At 45.4% G+C, this 22718-nt stretch overlaps 1 protein-coding gene across 1 annotated transcript in view; it reads left to right on the plus strand.

Annotated features, from left to right (window-relative positions):
- LOC144803766 (uncharacterized) overlaps positions 1-22718 on the plus strand; it is a 451660-nt gene that overhangs the window by 427388 nt on the left and 1554 nt on the right. Inside the window, exon 7 of the mRNA XM_078671876.1 lies at positions 12367-12410. Within this exon, the coding sequence (XP_078528002.1) occupies positions 12367-12410 (44 nt within the window). The remainder of the gene's footprint in view (positions 1-12366; positions 12411-22718) is intronic.

Genomic DNA, 22718 nt, shown 5'->3' on the forward strand with positions numbered 1-22718 from the left:
TCTAAATACGCCTACCCCGTGTACCTGACCTAAGTCTAATGCGTGGGCGGGAATAGAAAGTTACAGTTTAGTTTAAGTTTGTTTTTGCCAAGTGAATAACTAAAGAATTCTCTGCGAGGGGTTATTCAGTTCTGTACCTGGAAGTTAGGATGAATGAGGAATGGTATCTCTTTCTCTGCTCTCGATATTCCAGGCTGCCTGCGAGGGCTGCCCAGAAACGCCGGGGCTGGATTCTCGGCAGGAGAAAGCAGCGCGTCTCTCAGCGCGTCAGGAAGGCGGGGCTGCTGCCAGCGGGGTCTGCTTCTGCTCTCGGCTTCGGCAAGTATGGCTGCTCCGTCTCGTCACCACGCGTGTGTTTGCATAGGGCAAGGTCGGCAATATTTATACCTTAAAGGTGCCGAGATTGACGTAAGGATGGACATAGATACGTCAATAAAGATGTCATACGACTTGCTCGTTAGCACATTCTTTTACTAAAGTTCTCTGTGAAATCAAAACAATGGCCGCACGGATTTTCCAGGTTGTCATAGGTTTGATTTGTTATGAGAACGTCGTATGCCTTATCAGGGGCTGGAGGAATGTCGCTTGTCTAATTAGATCTCAAGCGTTATGACCTAATCAGATATCACGTTCCTGTGCCGTAGTGTGACTGCGTCAGATAACGGTATCTGCATCATGGGGGTTTTCTTGCCTCATGGGCTCACTGTTAGTTAACTTGATAGTTAGTTTAACCAGAATAGGGTCAGGAATAGGGGGATCGATTCAGAACCTATAGGAATACATGACAGCATACTGGCTGTCTGTAAACACATTCACCCGTTTTCCTCTGGACAACACACACGCTCTTGTCAAGGCGATCAATTCAGCTGCCTGGGCCGAATTCTGATTTCATCTCGTAGATTCCACAACCGTTCTTAACGTCACTACAGCATACGCAGTCGTCACATCACCATTCGGTAACTTAAAACAGGAACCATCAACATACAAAGTACCATCGGGATCTACCAATGGAGTATCTTTTAGGTCAATACGACCCTTCGTCTCTTCTTTGGTTCTCAGATAGCAGTCATGTGGTGCTACATCACTTGACTCCGTGTTGATCGGCAACAATGTTGCTGGATTCAACACATTACACCGTTTTATCCGTATGTGACTTGCCAGTAATGTCAACTCGTACCCAGACAACCGTGCGCTCGTCAAATGTTGAGTTTTCGTTCGGTTCAAGAGAGTGTCGACTGCATGCGGAACCATCACCGTGAGCATATTATCCATGACCAGACCTGCAGACTGTCGAATGGACGCCGCAGCTGCCGCTGTTGCTCTTAAACAACTCGGCAAAGCTCTAGCTACTGGGTCTAAGGTCGAAGAAAAATATGCGCATGGACGCTGTTTGTCGCCAAATTGTTGTGCCAGAACACTCAACGCACAACCATCCCTCTCGTGAACGTATAGTGTAAACGGCTTACTATAATCAGGAGTACCTAACACAGGAGCCGAACACAACGCATCACGTAATTCAGAGAAACTTTTCTGACACTCTTCAGTCCATGGCAAAGGAGATGAAACGTCCTTGCATGTAAGGGCTATCAATGGTTTTGCCAATAATGAAAAATTTGGAATCCATTGTCTGCAGTATGACGTAATACCTAGAAAGGCACGTACATCTCTCTGAGTTTTTGGCACAGTCATTCGGGTAATCGCTGCAATTCTCTCTGGGGTCAACCTTCTCCCTTCTTTTGACAATAAGTGACCTAAGTAGGTTACTTCTTGGCAACAATATTGCAGCTTGGAAGGTGACACCTTGTGATGCAAGTCACATAAATGCCGCAACAACGATACTGTAGCAGTTCTACAAATATCTTCGGTATCAGCAGCTACCAACAGGTCGTCAACGTACTGAATCAAAGCTGCGCCTGCCGGTAATACAAATGAATCAAGTTGACTTTTAAGGGCTTGACTGTAGATCGACGGACTCTCACAATAGCCCTGTGGTGCACGTTTCAGTCTAAAACTGCGACCACCTAATGAGAATCCGAATAGGTCTCTGCTTTCCTCAGCGATCGGGATACTAAAGAAAGCATTCTTTAGATCGATCACCGTGAACCAGGAGGCAGAAACTGGAATCAGGGTCAACACAGTCGTGATATCAGGGACCACGGGAAACTGTGGGATCACGATTTTATTCACTTCTCTCAAATCGATCATGAAACGGTACACAGGAGGTTTAGATGGATCAGTTCGTTTTAAAATTGGTAGCACAGGACTATTACACACATTTCCTCGAGTTTCTTCAATGACATCCTTTTTGATCAGGTCGTGAACGATCGCTAGTAGCGCCCGTTCACCCTCAATGGAGATACGATACTGTGGTATACGTGGCAATCTCACATTTGGTTTCAGCTTGATCACATAAAGTGGGATGTCCAAGAGACCCACATCATTGGGACCTTTGGCCCATAGAGACGCAGGAAGGGAGCTCAATTCCGGCGGGAATTTATCGATCGACAAGTACATCGGAGAGATTACTCTCCGACCTAATGTAAGCTCCACTCCTTCAGGAGAGCAATACAAAGTTGCATATAACCGTTTTAACAAATCCAAGCCCAGAAGATTCTCACCACAACCAGTAGATAGAATCAATGGAGCCTCCAGCTCACGAGGGCCAATTGTAAGGGGCAAAGGGCTAGAGACAGGATTGCTAACAGGGGCGCCAGAGAATCCAACGGAAACATTTGTCAAGCCGGACAAAGGTGCGCCAGGGAGTTTCGAATGCATGATGGAACTTTTCGTCGCACCAGTGTCTAACAGAAAAGGCTCAACTACGCCAGATGTAGCAACTGCGACGTAAGGCCCACTCTGATCAACCGGAACTGATACTACTCCCTCTCTCTGTCGGTGGCTGTCCTAGTAACGGTCGTTTACAACAGTCTCATGTTCAACGTAATAGTCGTCCGCATAATACTGTGCTGATTTATCGGACCTTACATTTCGCTGGTCAAAACAATTATTCGCGTCCGAGGACGTATTAGGGCGCTCAGTCTGATTTTGAGAGGTACCGCGGCCTCTACCTCGAGATGCTTGTTGAGGACCACCACGACCCCCTCGTGCTGATACACCATTAAGGCGGTCACGCAAAGCCGGACAATCATATTTTATATGTCCCTCTCTTCTACAATATGCACATTGATTATACCCAAGCATAGATCTAAAGTCAGAGGAGTCAGAACGTGACTGCATTCTGGAGGATTGCGATTGTGGTCTATATTGCTGTTGCGAATCATTGTGATTTGAACGCGGAGGATACGCTTGCTGCAACAAAACCTTCGTTTTGAGCTCCTTCGTTTTCTTATCTGCACGATCACTTTCTTCCTTTTCCCTATTCTCATAATATTGAGCCGTCGCTAATATCTGTGCAGTGGTTGAAACAGCCCATGCACTTTCTGAATTTTTTAATTTGTTGCATAGTTCAGGTAACAAATTCAACACAAATTTATCAACAAACAACCGTTGGCCTCCCTCAGTGCCCATATCCTGATAACTATGATCGACAAATGCCTCTTCGAATCTAGTAAAGAAATTGGAGACACTCTCGTCCTTCTTCTGCTTACAAGCTGCTAATTTATCCCAGTTTACCCTCATCGCCGGTAGAAGTGTTTTCATGAACGTAATGATCTTCTGAGGCAGATCCAAAATTAACTGCTCAGGCTTAGCCCCACCAACTTGTAGTCCATCAGCCGCTATTAGTGCAGCCCAATCACCGCCTAACTCATTCGCATGATTTTCCTGGCGAATTTTCGCCCAAACCGGTTGTGGTACAATATTACCGAACAGCATGTCGATGTCGGCAAGGTTCATAATAGTAGCATCTACCAATTGAGACAACTCCTTATAGTAACCCGCCGGATTCTTGCGTGGATCAGGCAAGGACTGTTTGACCTGCAAGACTTCTGATCACTTCCATGGGAGGTGTATCCAAACTCTTTGGAAATGTGGCAAAACTGGGGGATTGGCAGCAGGAGCACCTGGCATCCATACTGGCGGAACCTCTCTCATGGGATACTGACCAGGAGTCGCTTTCCAATTCTCAGAGTCGTCATCTAACGACACTCGAGAAGGCACTGTGGATCTATGGGCTAACAATCGCTCTAAGGCACGTCGTACATGTCCACCTACGATCATACCATTCGAAAATTGACCCTGAAGTTCAATCATATCGGGCGGTACGTTATCTAAATCGTCATTATACCATTGTTCCCTCAAAAAGTTACACATTTCTTCGAACACGAATCTCTGCGTAGGCTCATTAAACTGAGAAAACGTCTCGAAAACCATGCGTGGAGGGTAGTTAGCAGGATGTCTTATCCACCTACGAGCCATATTCGCTAATGTTGCACTCTCCCTTCCACCAGGGATTTGACTTCATCTCTGGGAAGTTTCGGAAATACTGGATGGTAGTATCGATCCGGACAGTGGGGAATAGAGTGTAGCAACAGTAATAGGGATACGGGTACGAACGGAAGGAGAAGAAGGAAAAAGAGCAGGAGTGATAATATTAGAAGTGAACGTAGGCACAGCAGAAACAGGCAAGACAGTCGGGGTAGCAGGGGCAAGAGGCTGGGGAGGTACAGGCAAAGGAGCAGTAGGAATAGAGACAGGTGGTGGGACAAACGTAGGACCAACAACGGGCTGACCAGCAGCCGCCGGAACAACAGGAGGGACAGCAGGAGAAACTACAGGAGGAACTACAGGAGCCGGAGCACCCTGTGCATAAGGAGGTGGTGATTTCATCAAATACGCTAACAGGGGATCCTCCTTTGAATCCTCTTCTTTCTTATCCAGACTAGTTGGTAAAGCCGGATAACATTTGTCTATCCTCATGTGATGCAGTCTAGTGGAAACTTCTATTTCTTTTTCTTCTTTATCTCGCTGACATTGTTGTACAACTTGCATTATCAGGACGATACCTTCTCTTCGATTCTTTTTAAGCTGTTTGATTTCTTTCTGTTTGGCCTCTTTACGCCACAACCGAAAGGAATCAAACATAGCTGGCCTAGCTTTCTTTTTAAATAATTTAGCTTCAAGGTTATCTAAAATCGTAAGTTCAAAACTTCCATGCGGTGGCCAACTAAGGACACCATCTTTTTTCGTGTAACAAACCCAATATTCATTGTAAATATTAGGGCCCACACCATGTCGACTATAGAGCTCATATATCGGAGTTCCAACTGGAGGTATCGGACACGAGTCCTCCAACCGGGAATCCTTGTTGCAACATTTAAAGAAACCAAGAAAACCACTATGGCTAGGCATCGTGCACACTAACCTAGTATCAAACTTCAAGGGTTACCAAAGTACTAAATCTTCGTGAAAGACAAAACCCTCGGTTTTTGGCAATTGCAACTGTCAAATAACAACTAAGAACCAACAACTAAGAACCACAAATGCAATGGAACCATGCATACAACTAAGCACCAACAACTAAGGACTGGGAGCGACCCACAAATACTTAACTGAGAGCTCAATGGCGTCACCAGGAAGGCCCGTCTATCGTCTCGCCGTACGAAAGGTCTACGCCAGGCGCCGAAAACAGGTCGACAGTCAGGGCATCAGCCCGTCGCAGCCGTCAGGAGGCGGGAATCTTCGCGGGAAAAATCTTCGGACCACTTATTTTGACAACAGGATCGATGAAGCGGGGTGCACCTTTTCCTCGGAGATTTCACACGAAGTTCCTCACAATCGTCGGGCTTTGGACCGGTACCGCTGATGTCGCCCCACGTTGGGCGCCAACTGAAGGACTGGACTATTTAAGGCCCAGCGGTTCCAGGGGACAACACCTAAAACCTTCGTGGGATACCTGTTCTGGCGCACTAAAGACAGAGACACGGGACACTTCCTTTGGCGTCAAAGATCAGCGTTTATTACTGCAGGGAGGGAAAAGTCACGAGAAGTACAAGAGAGTGTAGGTTCTGAGAGTCTGCTTCAAACTGCATATGCAAGTCGCTCTCTTTTATACAAGATTTTGTCCTTGCACAACATGTAAACAAAAGGTTACAACTCAGTTCCCACAGTAAATTTCAAAAGGATCGCTTTCATGTATTCAGAACCCCGAAACATAATTATAGTAACATCGCCGGTTCCCAACGGTAAAAGCACATCTTCTCACCGTTAGGCACATTCCACTCTAGTTGTAAATGAGCAAGAGAAAGAGACAAGAACAGCTGCAAGGAAGACAGACATTCGTAAAGAAAAGAAGGTGAGGGTAATATCGGAAGCATGATCGTAGGATCAAAGAGCTGGATCCCAGCACGTACTAGGCTGAAATAATAGACCGGCATGGCAAGATTACCCTCATGCGGAGCCATCTGCCTCTGCAGTGTCATTCCCCCGGTCATAAAGACGCATGAAAGGAATATGCGTCTTCCGTAAGGCTTGGGAACTAAAGGGTCATGAGGCGAACAGTTGCCTGCTCGCTGACTACGTGAGGGCAAGAAACAAAATGGATGCCGTATCTAAAATGGAACCCGAAGGTTCAGATGAAGAAACCTGTAAATAAGGCGAACCCTTCCAAGCAGTGTAAGGAAAACGCGTACACTTACTAAGCTCGTTATTTACGGTTCGTAGATACCAAACTTGCCCATATTCGATCATGCCCAAAACACCGTAACAATTCTTACGGAACCTCACTGGCTCCCCATCGAGGCAAGAGTCACCTTTAAGATGCTCTCCCACACACACAAGACCCTCCAGGACACCGGACCAGCCTACCTGAACAGCCAACTCAAATTCCACACACCCCAAAGGACCCTACGATTAGCCTAGCTCTCCTACGCTGTGGTCCCACTCTGCAGAAAAAACTGATTGGGAGGCTGCTCCTTCCTCACGGCCAAAGCCTGGAACACCCTTCCGCTCCACCTCAGACAGACAACATCGCTTCCCATCTTAGTAAGAGACCTCAAGACCTGGCTCTTCGAATGACCTCCTCCTTGATGGACCGGAACCTGCACCCCCCACCACCAGCGCCTTCAGACCCTTACGACTAAGTAGTCGCACTCAACAAATGCTTGATTGATTGATTGATTGATTGACCAGTTCCCAAGATGAAACTTCTTCCACCCCAATGGGGTTCAAAGATTCTAATCCTACTTTCTCACTCAGGCACATGTATCTCAAAAGTCATTGTGTTGGAAAAGAAGGCAACTTAAGAAACATGGAAATGTAAAATGGTTGTGTTCCATTTTGGGTCTAGCCTATCCACATGACACCTGGGCCAGCTCTCCTCTGCCATTTGCTCCAGCAATCTCTCTCCCACTTCTCTTACCCACTGCACCCCACTGCACTTTCTGTCCTAAAGCGTCTCTCCACAGTTTGCCATCTCTGTCTATCTGACTCTTTCTCGCACTTGTCTCCCACCTAACCGCTCATCCTTCTGCCTCTTTCTCTCTTCTCTTTCATCATTCCTCACACTCTTTCTGTCCTCTGCTCTTCCTTAAACATTAGTTTTTCTCCCCACTGATTCCCTAACTTTGTTGTTTTCTTTCAGATTCCATTACTTGTCTTTTTCTTTCAGATTCCCTAACTTATCTATTCTTTTTTTCCACAGATTCCCTCTTGTTTTATAAGCCACTGGCTCCCCCTGCATCCCAGCTTTCCTGCGCAGCTGTTCTTCCCTCTCCCACCTCCTTCACACCACAGCCAGCACCCCACCCTCCTCCCGGGTAACCTGCTTAATGGAGGCCACAGCACGGCAGTGCATCGTTCATGCGCAGCAGACGCACCACTGGCATGCCAAAGGCAAGCCTGTTTGCACCCATCTGCGCCTAGACAGGGCCCAGGTCCTAGACTTGTGGTCCCCCTCCGCCCCACCTCACATACTAGGGAAACAAACCCTGAGCCCTTAACCGAGGGCCCAGCATCATAATTTGCTACTGATCATCCCGCACGGACATGGCTGAACCATTCACCTGCCGGTTCTGCTCTCTCCACAGCAACATCAAATCTGCCACACCAAAACTCCTCCCACCATCACCAACGTGGAACAACTCCATTGCCTGCTCATCAACACCTGCTCTCTCCACAAACATGCCAGCGAAATCTGGGACACCATAATCTCTTTCACGCCAGACTTAGTCTTTCCCACTGAGACACAGTTAAACATGTCATCAGCACCTGTTATCACTGCCGATGTTCCCAGGGATACAGAATAATGCACCGCGACTGCACTAACAAACATGGTGGCAAAATAGCCATCATTCACAAGTACATCAACTGCCCCCCACTGATGCCCCTACTTCCATCATGGAACACCTAATTTTTCAGATAAACACTAACAGCCAAACCACACTAAGAGGCATTGCAGGTTTCATCTCCCCACTAGCTATCTATTTCAAAGACTACCTCCTCCTAGGGGACCTCTCCTTCTACCTGGAGGATCTCTATGACCCCAACACCAACAACCTCCTGAAGAATATGGCGAACCTCAGACACTCCCAGCGAGTAAACAACCCCACAAACACTGGCAGACAAACACTGGACCCCATTTTCTCCACTCGCAACATAATCATCTACAGCCACAACAGCTAAATCACCTGGTCTGATCACTATATATTACACTGCCTCAGCTCCTCCACCACCAAACCCCTGAAAAACCTCCCTAGTACTCACCACAGGAACTGGAGAAAGATATCAGAGGACCACTGGGCACACACCTTTGATGCATCACTACCTCGTTCAAACCTTCAATACCTGGATCACTGTGGACTCCGCAAATCTCCCCACCAAAGCAATTGGTTCAGAGACGAACCTGTCAACAGCAAACAAAACTGTAAGAAACTGGAAATGACCTGGCATGTCAACAAGGCCCCCTCCAATAGGGAGAACCTCAAAAGAGCACTAAACAAATACCACTCTCAACTAAAGAATGCCAAGAAAGAGGCCCTCAACAACCGCCTAAAAGTCAGCTCCAATTACAGCAAGAATCTCTTCAGCATCGTCAGGGAATTCACCAACCCAACAGCAACAGAGAATGCCATCACCCCTTACTAGTATCTATGTGACTCCCTCGCAGAGTTCATCCACAACAAAATTCTAACAATATACAAACACTTTATCTCCCAACCTCTCATTGATACCCAGCACTCTATAACCAACAAAGACAGCACCCAGCCACTATCTCAATTCTGGGAAACCTTCACCACTTCGACCACTGCTACCATCATGAGCTCCATCCACTCCAGACTCCGAGAGACCCCTGCCCTCACCACATGTTTAACAAAGGAACCAGCTCCATCAACAAGTAGCCAACCACATTCTGAACACCTCCATCACCCATGTATACCTCCCCACCGCATGGAGGCACACAGAAGTCAAACCTCTTCTAAATAAAACCTTAGCAATACCAGCAGACCTAAAAAATTACCAAACCATCTCACTTGCACCCTTCGTAGCCATAGTCCTAGAAAAACCAATTATCATTCAACCGACCAATCATCTTGAAACAAACTACCTCCGGGATCCCTAGCAATCAGGATTAAGCTGTAACTTTAGCATGGACACCTCCCTCATAGAAGCCCCGGATGATTTTAGATCCCTCTTGGACAAGGGCAAAACTGCTGCCCTCATCCTCCTCGACCTCTACGGAGCCTTTGACACTGTAGCGCACTAAATCCTTCTGCATGGCCTCCTCCAGATGGGCATGCAAGGAAATGCTCCCATATAGATCGCCTCCTTTCTCACAGGCAGAACTGAAAGCATCAACCTGCCACCCTACTCCTCAACTCCAAAGGAGTCCCAGAAGCGTCCTTTCTTAGTCCGACCCTCTTCAACACCTGCAACCCCTCCCCCCCCAGCCACCCTGGTCAAATCGCATAGCATGAACATCATATTCTACATGGATGACACCCAATTCATCCTGTCCCTTTCATCCAAACCTATCAACACAAAAGCAAACATCCACAGGTGCATGGCCAGCATCGCCAGTTGGATGCAGAGCAAATGCCTCAAACGTAACACTGATAAAACGGAAGTTCTTCATCTTTGGGAGCACCGCCTCCCCCTGGGACCACAGTTGGTGGCCCTCCGACTAGACCCCCCTCTCCCGAGCCCACAGAACAAGCAAAAAATCTAGGCATTATTCTCAAGAGCAATCTATCCATGAAAAAACAGGAAACAGGTGAATGCCATTTCCTTAGCATGCTTCCAAATCTTCCGCATCCTGAAGAAAATCTTCAAATCGATCTCCACTGGCACCAGAAGCACCATCTCACCAGGTGCCTGGACTATGGAAATGCCCTCTATGTAGGGATCAACACCCAACTCCAAAACAGGCTCCAGACAATACAGAACGTGGCCACAAGGCTCTTCCTTAACCTCCTGAGACAGACCCATAGGAGCCACCACCTCATTGCACTGCACTGGCCCCCATCAGCAAACACTTCCATTTCAAACTCCTCACTCGCACTTGCAAAGCCCTCCAAAATGAGGGACCAAACTACCTCAACCACAGAGGGAACTTCCACCAGCCCACACCACAGCTGTGCTCCTCCACCCTTCACCATGCTCACTACCCAGAATCCTCAGAAGCAGCAGCCAATTCTCCTCCCACCTTGCCCCCAAATCTGGAACGACCAACCCTTACCTCTCTGATCAGCACCAACACTACTCGAGTTAAGAAAGAGACTAAAAATACCAACACACATACAGGTGACTTATCTCACATGCTCCTGCTATGCCCGATGCTAGAAAAGTTTTGGAATCAAAATGTTAAATTAATTTCACAGACACTTAGCATCTTCCCAGTTAAAGAACTATCCTATATATTGGCAGGCTTCTTGGACCCTGATCTGTCGAGGGAGGATGACTGCTTTCTGCTTGACTTAATGTTAACACTTGCATGTAAAACTTCTAGCTCCTCTCTTCTCACTCTTTCTCCTTCTGTACATCTGTCACTCTCTACTTTCCTATCCTCATATCTAGCCTTTTTACGAGGGCTCTGTACTATAGATAACGTGTCCCATGTCAGAAATAAGTTTCTCTGCAACTTCGAGGAAAATATGCTATCCATAAGACCGGTTTCAATCAAGTTTGATCCTCCTGGACCATTACGAAGGATTGCACAACTCAAGCATCTTGCCCTGTAACGGATCTGCCAAGTATAACTTGCATGTACGCATGTTTGCTGTCTCCTTGAGGTCTTGGTCACTAAGGCCAAGTACAACTTGCATGTATGCTGTCTCCTTGAGGATTTGGCCACTAAGGCCTACTGCATTCCAAGGTTATACACTCACTAACTTGGGTCCTTTCACATTGATCCAATTTTAACGGCTGATCCACCGCTTGCTGTCTTCTGGTAATGGCGTCATGGCTGACGTGATGTACACACAATACTTTGCCCTGTATTTTATGTATTTTGTGTTTGTAAGAAAAATCAATAACATTTCTTTGAACAAAAAAAACACCTGTCTCTTCAACAAATAGCTTGGAGCCGCAGCACGCCCCCCCCCTCCCACCCTAGCATCTGGAGACCCTCACAGATGATAAGCAGTGCTCTATAAATCCCATTTAGTTGATTGATTGATTGAAGATTTTAAATTATATTTTTCAGTGACCAAGCATGACATTTCTGCTTGCTCCCGTGCAAATGTTATAAAACGTTACATGTAATAAGGTAGCCCAATATTATCCTATGAACTGGTAGGTCTTGCAGTAATGAAACTACCAGGGCATGTAAAACTTACAACCACATGTCCAGTTTCTTAAACATACTGCACTCTGCCCTAAGGGCTGATTAGAGCCTACTGAAGGGGTCACTTATATGTATTAAAAAGAAAGGTTTCGGCATGGTAAAGGGATTATTTTGCTAAATTAAATTGGCAGATTAAAACTGCCCACAGGCTGCAATGACAGGCCTAAGACATGTTTAGAAGGGCCACTTACGCATGTGGCACAATATGTGCTGCAGGTCCACTAGCAGATTTGGTACTGTTTATTCTCAGCTGTGTAGGCACGGAAATTATGTATTAGTGCAAAATATCAAATATGTGGTGATTTTAAATGCAACTGCAGGATCAGTTTAATGCATTGGCAATGGTGAACATGAGGCACTGTTTTGTGATTAATAATCATTTTACATTTCTGTTATAAAACAAGTCCTGATGTCAAATGTCATTGTTTGTCCTTGTTATGATATAGCACATTGGTGAATATTGAAGTTTTGAATAAAAGTATTTTCCCTATACTCATAAGTGCAAAACAGTTTAATTAATCCAAACAATGAAAATAAATGTGACGTTTTTAATGTCTGGACAATGACCAAAAGAAGTTTGTTCTAGAAATGACTGAATCATAACATGTGTTTTGTTTCTATTATAGATACAAAGATGATTTCAACCTCTACCAAAGTGGAAGAGAATGTGGTAAGTGTAATACACAATTTTTTATCTTAGTATTTGAAGAAAATTAATTTAACGTTCTCAGACTCCCCTGTTATATGTTTGTAAAAATAAGGTTCTTTACAACATTTTCACATGAGGATTTTGAACACGACAACGGCCAGAACAGCTATATATCAGAACATGAGGGTGTGTACTTGCCAGAGAAGCGCATATCGAAATTTGAAAAAACTGCTCTCTCTGGCAGTGGACACCCACTATTCCTAATGTGCATGCTCTGGGAAGCAGGGGGCAAATGGAGTGGCAGGTATGAAGGTGGATCAAATGTGGTAAGGCAGTGGGGGTGAGAAGATGGTGCCATGAGTCTCCTGGGGTTGTTGGGAGAGGAGAGTTTATCACATGAGAAAGGAGGCACAGGAGGGGGGTGACATTTTAGAGGGGAGTGTATGGCGTTATGATCAGAGCTACCACTTTGCTCTTTGGGAATGAGATTTGAGTCCCAGTGTTGGCTCAACATCCTGTGATTCTGGGCTAATTGGCAAACCTCACCAGATCAGAAAAACTACTGATTTAATGTTACTGAATCTCATGTAAAGCACTCCAGGCTAAATAAAGCAATAACAAACAATGGTTATGGGGAAGCAGGCCCCAGGAAAAAAAGGAGGAGAGCCTGTCAGCACAGGAGGGGGCCCCTGTGCATTTTAAAGGCAGATGACAGAGGCACTTACCACCTCTGTCACCTCCTAAAGTGCTATTCATCCTCATTTCATTGGCTCAGCAGAGGCAATAAAAAAGGGATCAGCTCCAATTTATTGAGAGTAACTATTTTTGCAAGCACTTTTGTAAAGATTACAGGATTTTGACAAAAGTGCTTATTTTGCAATTTTTATTGTGCTAACCATGAAATTGCGATATCCTGAGATGACTAATTGAAAAACATGATGACCTCCATCGTCTAAAATGAAGCCTTCAAAATCTAAAATGGTGAAGTCTAGGAAGCCCTAGTTCAAAGCCATGGTGAAGGTTTCCACATTTGGACTTAGTTACTTTTCTGGAAGTAGAAAATCTCCAGCGGGACGAGGCAGGAGGCTGTAGCCGAAGACACTTCTACGAGGCCAGAAAAGAAAAGAACCTAGCGGGAACAGCCGCAATGTCAGGCCGACCGACGATAGGCCTTGGGCAGACAGATGAGCATGTTGGTCCCTGTCTCCTCCTGGTTCTCAGAGCAGTTTTTAGCCAAACATGTTCTATGCCCCAAGTTTTGGATTTCCACTATCTGGGCACCTTCAGCACTGCAACTCAGGCTCCAGGACTGGTGAGACACCACTGAGGGGTTCAGGACTCACTCAAATCAAGGTGTGGGTTCAAGATGGTGGTAGCCTTTTCTGTCCCTGTGGCTCTGAACATGAGGACTGTAAACTAACCCTTGGACACTCTGGTAGACAAAGGTGCAGATGAAGAGGTAGGGCTCAAACAGCAGGGCTGGTCTCTGACGGTTCAAGGAAGGCTCAAGGCAAAAATGCTGCAGTGTTTCCAGGTACAGCAAGGCAGTTTTGCGGAGTGCTTAGCATGCAGTCATTTGAGAGTCCTTTCAACAGGTCCAAGTGTGAACTGAAGAGTGGGTCAGAGGTCAAAAGGGAACTCAAGAGTGGGTCTGAGGGTCTCATATTTATACCTGATGCTCTTCCTCTGAAAGAAGGAGATAGCTTCTACAACGTTTCTTTCAAGTGCTGGGAATTTGGGACTCCCTTGCCTTGGCTCCAGCTGGCTGCAGAGATAATGTAGATGTGATAGGTCCTTTGTGTGAATACATAGCACAGCCTATTCAGTTGCAAGCAGGGCTGTGCTCAGCTCTGCCCCCCATCCTTCCAGTAGATGGCCCATTCAGACATACCTAATCCCTTATTTTGTGACTGTTACACCAGGCATGTGACCTGAGATATGCTTCAGGCACAAAAGGACTTAGAGCAGGAAATGTCAACTTCATAAAAGTGCCTTTTTCAAAATTGTGATTAAAAAAATTCACCTTTTCCATTAAAGTGGATTTTTCATTACAATTTTATGGCCAACTAGTCCTCATCAAAAGTTTGCACCAATTAGATGTAATAAGGCAACCCAATGTGATACTATGGGACGGATAGGTCTCATAGTAGTGAAAATCGAATTTAGGAGTTTTTCACTACCTGAACACGTAAAGCTTAAAATGCTCAACCTTTTAATTACAATGCACCCTACCCTGTGGGTTGCCTAAAGTCTACAATAGGGGTAGTTAGTTAGTTAACATTCGTTATTCAGCATGTAAAAATTCCATAAAAGTAGCAATTTATCAAGGGAGGTTACAGTACAAATAAACAAAAAACAATTCATCAATCTGAGACCTTCATGATACAATTTCAAAATATGTATAAAAACATACACATCACATATAACCTGTCCCACATCAATCCAACTCATCTAGAGGCTTGGTTCACGCTACCCCTTGTAGTCCTTAGTCTTAATGGAGCCCTTAAAAAGTTAGTAATACAAAAAAGTGTAAAAGCATCTGGGGCCAATTTTAAAAATAAAAGTGCCACCCGTGCTTGTTTGAATCTGGCCTTTTTTAAAATACCCGTCTGAAAAAGTCTTCTGGGATGTAAATAAAATGCGCAAAGTAAAACAAAGTGAAGGGTGTCCTGTGGAGACCTATGATCGCAGCCACAAGGCCCCTTCATCTCTGAGGGTAGTGTAATGCCTGCTGGCTGTGCTAGGACATGATGCAAAAGATTTAACCTAAACCGGGTCATTAAAAATCTATCGTGGGCACTGCTTATGCAAGACAGGTATGGTTCAATAGCCTCGGATGACCTGGCTACTAAGTATTCTCTCACCGAGGGTTTGGTCAGTTCTCTGTCTCCCGAAGCGTCGAAGCACAATTAAAGAACCGGTCCTTAACCAAGGCCTATGCTGCATGCTTATTTTCGAAGGGTTAGCAAATAAATCTGCACATCCCATATTCTCAAAGGACTCCTTCACATACTTTAGCCAGGGATTTTTGAGTCCATAAGCCAGAGAGAGACAATCTTGAATAACCTGGCTGCTTAGAGCTGCATCCTCACTTGCCCAGATCTTTACCCAACAAACTAGGGTATTGACAGCCCACCTTTCCATGATATAACGGGCACCCAATTCTTCATGTACAATGTGGGCCGCCATGCTCTGGGGGACTTTTAACAAATGCCTGAGATACTTATTCTCCTCGGTTTGTAATTGGTTAGCCTCAATGAATCCCCACACCTCACTACCATGCAGCACTTTAGCACAACACATAGAGCCATATGATCTCAGAATCTGCTCTGGAGACCACCGTCCTAGCCTTTGTGCAAAGTTTATTATTGATCCGATACATCTGGTCATGGTTCGGCAGTTGTCTTCTAATAAATATTTAAAATGTAATCACCCATCAAATAAAATCCCCAGATACGAAAAGGACTGTACCTTTCCTAACTAGTGAGATCCAATTGTGTAATTATAGTATTAACATGGCTTTTTGCCCACTTCCATAACATAAGATTTTGCCAAATTGGGGGACAAGTCCAGATTCTCCATGAAAGATACCAACCCATCTATCAAGAGCTGCAGGCCTTTAGGGGTACATTCGAGGGGTACAGCGCCATCTGCATAAAGCAGAATTGGAATCCCACGGGTACCTATCCTTGGGGTGTCTGCCTTTAAAGTGCTTAGTGCGCGATCAAGACCATTTATGTATAACATAAACAAAAAGGGAGATTATATGCAACCCTGACTGACACCATTGGAGCACGCAAAGGGTTCGGTTTTATTTACATTCTGACTGTATCTAACTGCAGCAGTGGTGTTCAAATGCAAGGTTTTTAACCCCTACCGCGCTACCGCGTTTTCCCGCTGTGCGCTGAAATTTTAAAAATGGCTTGTTTATGACAACGCCAGCTCGTCATCCGCGCAGCGCAGGTAACGCCCATGACGAACTGGCTTTGTCATCAGCACTGAAGGGGTTAAGATGTTAATATGACCAGGGTCCACACCAAGCCCGCTTATAATTGCCCACAATGTCCCTATATTGACTCTGTCAAAGGCCGCAGTCAGGTCCATAAAAGTCAAATACATCGTCCCTGGGCTGACTACTGTGTATTTAGCTGAGATGAGGTATAGGTTAAGGCATTGGTCAGTTGTAGATTTCCCAGGCCTAAAACCAAATTGGACATCAGTTATGATGTGGTGCTCTTCAGCCCAGTCAGATAGCCTACCTAAAATCACCCGCCCTAATACCTTTGCTGACACATCAATGAGAGAAATCGGGTGGTAACATTGTGGGCTATCCTTATTGCCTTTTTAAAAAATGGGTACAATTGTGGCTGTGAACCAAGAAGCTGGCATTACTGTGTACACTTCTGCATTTATGACCCTAGTCAGGATTGGCGCCCAGAGAGCCACGTTGTTTATAAAAAGGTCAGATGGGATTCCATTAAGCACCTGCAGCTGATCCCTACTTGGGTGATAATTATAAAGACCTTTAAAGTGCTCATACTATTGCTCCGGTAGGATGTTATTATTCAGCCTGGGTTTGTTAGCATCTTAAAAGCAAGGATTATTTTTGACTCTCCAGAAAGCGGTGGAGTCCTTTAGTGTTATTGCCTCTGTCAAGTCTTCCCTTGTAATTGACCTTTTACGTCCCTTAACAGCTAACTTGTAATTTTTCCGACAGACGGACACCCAATCCCTATCTCTTGGGGAGGTCTTTAGGGCGTCTTTCAACTCTCTAAGGGAAGAGGAGCATTGTCGGTCAAACCATCCCGGGTTATCTCTTTTGACGCTAAGCACTAGGGCTCTCAGCAAGGTATCAACTATTTGGGCAACGTCTTTAAAAACCTCAACTAATTCTGCCCCTTCCACTTCTGGTCTAAACACCTTAACATTACCTGTTCACCTTCTTTTAAAAGAGATGTATAAAAGGCCTCGCCATTGACCTGTGTCTAGCACAACCTCCTTCCCTGGTCCGTGGCCCTGACCCTCCCACCCCCCATTCCAGGCGGGTCCTGGTGGTGGCTAGCATCCACCAGAGATAAGGCAAGGGGGTTATGATCGCTAAAAGCACTGTAACTAATACTGAACCTGGACACACAGTTTCTGAATGAAGTAGAAACTAAAATATAGTCAATAAAAGAGGCACATCCTCTGCCTCTAAATGTGGGATGAACCAATGTATCCTGTTTGACATCGATCAGGTCCATCGTGTGTGTTAGCACGTGCGTGTTTAGTAGGCCGCAGAGTACCCTACACTCATTTGTGTGTTCCATTTGTGGGTCATCCTCAATCATACAAGTCGACCAATCCCCACAGGATGCTCTTATGTTTGGACACATGTGGCAGTTAAAATCACCTGCTAAAACTAGCTGAATCGCCATCAGCCCTTGCTCCTTCGTCTGGGTGAGTCTAGCGTCCAACTCGTACAAGCTTGCAAAACCCTGTCCATGTGATGTTGCATTATAAAAATTTATAAAAAGTAACCTGTAACCTTTAGTAAGAGAAGTGAGCCCCTGCACAGCTTAAGAACACCAATCCAAATCTGTCCATCTACCCTGTAATGTAAGATCAACATATATAACCAACCCTCCCATGGCTCTCCCTGACGTTGCCTTACGTGCCGGACAAAAGAAGGTTTTATATCCCTCCAAAAAGAAGTTATTATTTGCTGGTTCCCATGTTTCTTGTAAACAAATTATCTGGAAATCCCATATGTCAAGTAGGGTAAACAACCTTTACAACGCAACTTTTACCACGCAGTGCCTCTACAACGCAACTTTTACAATGCAAACTATTACAACGCATTGCACTGGGGGGCGCTCTAGGATAGGGAATAGTTTAATGTACTATCCAACACATTCCCTACTATCCACAGGGACTGGAGTTGTAATGGTATGCGTTGTAAAAACCGCGTTGTAAAAGCATGCGATGTAAAAGCATGCGTTGTAATGTCATACATCCGTAAAGTAGCCCTTGTCCGTTCTTAAATTTAGTGGATAGGCCTGCTATATTTCAGGAAACCATTTTAATTTCTCTCCCAATTGGCCTTTCTACACTAGCAATTACCTGGATACTATTGGTTATGGAAACATTCGAGTGTGAGCCGCTGTCCACATGGGCATTTACAACCTGTTGAACACAAATGGTTTGGGCTTCCACTGTCCCTGAGATGATTTCTTCTCCCCCCCTCCCTAGATCTATGTTATCACGGGGGTGTCACTCATTCTGTCTACTTCCCACAATGGACTTAGTCAGTCAATAACGTTTACGTCACTTAGTGGTGCAAAGATGTTATTTGGCGGTGGTACATTGGCGGCCCTACCAATAGCACCCTCTTGATGACACACATCTCTATAATGTTGGTTCAGATAGGGCAAAGGTCTGTAGAAGAACCCAATGGGAGCAATTTGATACATGAATCCACCTCAGCTTGATAAACCCATTACTCCCCGAAAAGAGTCTTGCGCACAAGATCAGGATAAGCGTCACAATCACACAGTCCCCTGGAAGGGCTTTCCTGGTTCTGCCGATCCAGGACACCATCCTTGCCATCAGGATGTGTCTATAATCTCTGATATTGAACCTTGAATTCCTACACATCCAATGTGCTACCTTATTAATCAGTTGTGTCACAGGTTCCTCTTTTTGGCTTCTATATGTTGGGACACCAGTTAAGACAACTGTGTACGGACATGAGTCTGGGGGTAGATCTAAAACTGGTAGGCCTTGAGTACTCCCCGCACTTAGAGAGGACGTCTCTTTTAGTTGTAGATGCACATTGTATCCCTTTTCTCCCCTTTTTGACCTTGCAGTATCTGCTACATGTGTTGATCGGTTGCCTATGGACCCTGTCCTCGGTTCCCTTGACCTCCTAGCAGCAATACTTGCACTGTGTCTGATTATGTCAGAATGTACATGTGGACTCTATTGCCCATAGCATTATTCCGAGTAGCCTGTTCATTATCACCATTTTTACTTCCCTCATTCACATTTACAGGTAATGAGACTGGAGCTGCAGGTTCCCCCCGTGCAACATATGCCCACCAACATGTCCCTTGGCTAGCTACACCGCTACCACAATTCACAAGTGACAGCAATTTTTCTTCAATTGACCCTGGTCTACATAAAAGGGGCCCCAGAAGAACAGTCATCAGAGTCTCTAATCGTTTCCATTGGACGGGGTCCCCTGCCAATCCTTTGTTAGGTTCTGGGGCAGGTTTATTAGGAAACCTGGTTACTTGGTGCTTCGATCTAGCTTTTTGTTTTTGTGTGGTGCCTCCCCTCGTACCTTTTGCAGGTGGCTCTCCACTGCCAGCAGTCAAAGTCTTCGATAGACATGTCGTACTTTCCCTGACGACCCTTTTAGTATGAGTGATAACCTCGACACTGCATGTGTCAGGTGTAATTGCATTGTGTGCATTATGTGCCATGGGAGGGGTCACAGGGTCTTCGACCAAAATGGGCGAAAGGTCAGGCTCATTGTCCCCTATAATATTTGGTGCAGGAGTGATAGAATTCATCTGTACAACTGTAATCACCTCCGGTGCCACTAATGGCAAGTCTGGGAGGGCGACTAGGTCCCCGTTTTTGCTAGAACCAGGGGTGGCAAGACATAGATGATCCACGAAATGCTGCGCACCCTTGGGGGATTTAGCCGCAACTATGCCTCCCTTTGAAGACCGTTTTTGGGCCGCAAAAGTATCAAGTGAAAGTCTTTTTCCAGTGAGCTGGATCTGATGGGTCAGGACCGGCTCTGCTCTCATCAAAAAAGCATCCAAGGTCCCCACAACCCCCATACCCCCTTGCCAGTAGGCCCATAACCTTACGTTTACCCATTTCTGTTGAATACATGTTACCCGATATAGAAAATGCCCACAAAATACACTGATACAGTTCAGTACTGTCGCAGGGACTCCGTTCTCATACAGAACTGTGCATAGAGACTTGGAACCTCAGTGAATTAGGGTGTGCCAAAACTCACCTTAGTACCCAAAATCCCCTACCAGACTATCTACAGTGTCTCATTGGTTATTACAAACTCTCAATGTTTAGACAAACCAGAACATGGACTTAGAACACCTCAGGTAAAGTGGAACACATGAACACTCTTTCGTTATACAATCATTTCAATCCAAAACAAGGAGTAAATGAGGACGCATGCACATTTGAAATGTGTATTTTCTAATGCAGTGTTCTCAAGCGCAGTATCTTAGCTAATACAAGCAAACATAGTATAAGAAACAAAGTAATCAGCATAGTTACTAGTCCATAGAATAAAAAGGATGAAAGTATGTTAAAATGCTAGAGGGAAGAAGTCTAAAAGACACCTAATTCTCACCCTCTCTTGCTAAGAAGGTCTCCTTGGGTTTTAGCAGGGCGGCCCCATACCTCAGATCCTAGCGGTAAGGGATCACATCATCTTCCACCAGCTCTCTGCATGTGAAACACCATCAAGTGTGTATGTATGCTCTGAGTAATGCAATATAAAACGCGTCTAAAGCCAGAATTTGGCCGCAGCTGCATGTATGTTATGTCTAGGAACGTGAGAAGATCAGACCTCACAACAACCACTGTGTTGAGATATCATTGAAGGCCTCGGCACCCACTGTACAGACACAGCTCACCAAGCAAAGCTGATATCAGAGCAAAAACATATTATTCTCGTGTGAAGCAAAACATTCTACTAGGCTCAAAGCTAAAGTAACAATTATTTGTCGTGTGCAGAAACAGCAGAAAGGTAAAATGGTGTTTAAACTCCTAATAAGCTCATGCTAACTTAACACAGCGTGTAGGCAAAGCATATCTATATGACAGTACCTTGATTTGATAGCAGAGGTCCACCTTGATGTCCACTTTAATGCATAAAATCAAAGGGGGGGTGGCCCAGTCCAGCCTCTTCCTGTCTCTGACGGGCTCAGATGGGCCCACCCTTGCCCGCGCACGCCCGCACGCATCCGCGCGCGTCCTGCACGGCGGGAGCCTTGACGGCCTCTTGAGCGCCTCCTGGCACATATGACACGGTGCGCTGCTTGCGCACCGCAAGGCCTGCTGGGGGATGTAGTCCGCAGGGTTGTGGATTATGGCAGCAGCAACGGCAGTATGCTCAGCGGTGGGCACAGCCGACAGCAGACCCCCAGTGTGCTGTGGAGGATTAAAAGTTCAGGTATGGCCAGCTCAGCAGTAGTCAGTTTAAAGGGATTCCCGCGCGACGGGAGCCCTGGCCCCCTCTTGAGCAGATCCTGGTGCATATGACGCAGTGTACGGATTGTGCGACACAAGACCTGCCAGGGTATATAGTCTGCAGGCTCGTGGATTATGGCAGCAGCAACGGCAGTATGCACAGCAGATAGCAGTCCCCCTGTACTTCACGTAGTTTGTAGCAAAGCGGATGACACTGTGTACTTGTCTGCACTGTGAAAAACATGCAAAATAATTACAAATGACATACTGTACAAGACCAATTATGATAAAATAAGTATCTCCATCTTTATATACTAAAGTGCATATTGTACTTTCACAATTGTGAAATTGAGAAATTAGCAAGCAGTGGGAGATGTGATGATTTTGGGATCCTCCCTAACCTAGGGGGAGTACCAAACAGATGCCTTGAAAACAGAAAAGCACATCTTATTGAATGATTTGGTGGTGGTCCCATCCTCTTAGGACCACCTCAAACACTGGTATTGCGAAAAAAAAAACATTCCCAACCAAAGGCCCTGCAAAGCATTATGGGATGAGATTAGGAGTGGGCAGTGAATATTATATAGTATCCCATATCAAAAGAATTCTACAAAGAGCTGCAGTTCAACTGGTGGTTACTAGATGTCCCTCACGAGTCAAAGGCAAATGCTTTATGAAAGGGTTTCAATGGTTTTGCATTTGACTCTTGAGGGACATCTAGTAACGACTTGTGGAACTGCAGCTTGATGTAAGAATAATTTCAATGCTTTGCATTTGACTCGTGAGGGACATCTAGTAACAACTAGGTGAGCTGCAGCTCTTTGTAGAATTATTTTGATATTGGATACTATAATATTCACTGCCTACTGCTAATCTCGTCCCAGAATGCTTTGCAGGGCCTTTGGTTGGGTTTGTTTTTTGCCAATAACTGTGCTTGGGGTGGTCCTAAAATGATGGGACCACCACTGAAGTTCAACAAAATGTGCTTTTTGTTTATGCTCTTTGTGTTCAAGGCATCTGCTTGGTCCTCCCCCTAGGTTAGGGGGGACCCCAAAATCATCAGCTCTCTCATTGCATAATGTTTTCTTTGTAAAAGTTCACTTTTGTTAATTG

Source organism: Lissotriton helveticus, chromosome 1_2, assembly GCF_964261635.1.
Source record: "Lissotriton helveticus chromosome 1_2, aLisHel1.1, whole genome shotgun sequence".
Lineage (NCBI taxonomy): Eukaryota > Metazoa > Chordata > Amphibia > Caudata > Salamandridae > Lissotriton > Lissotriton helveticus.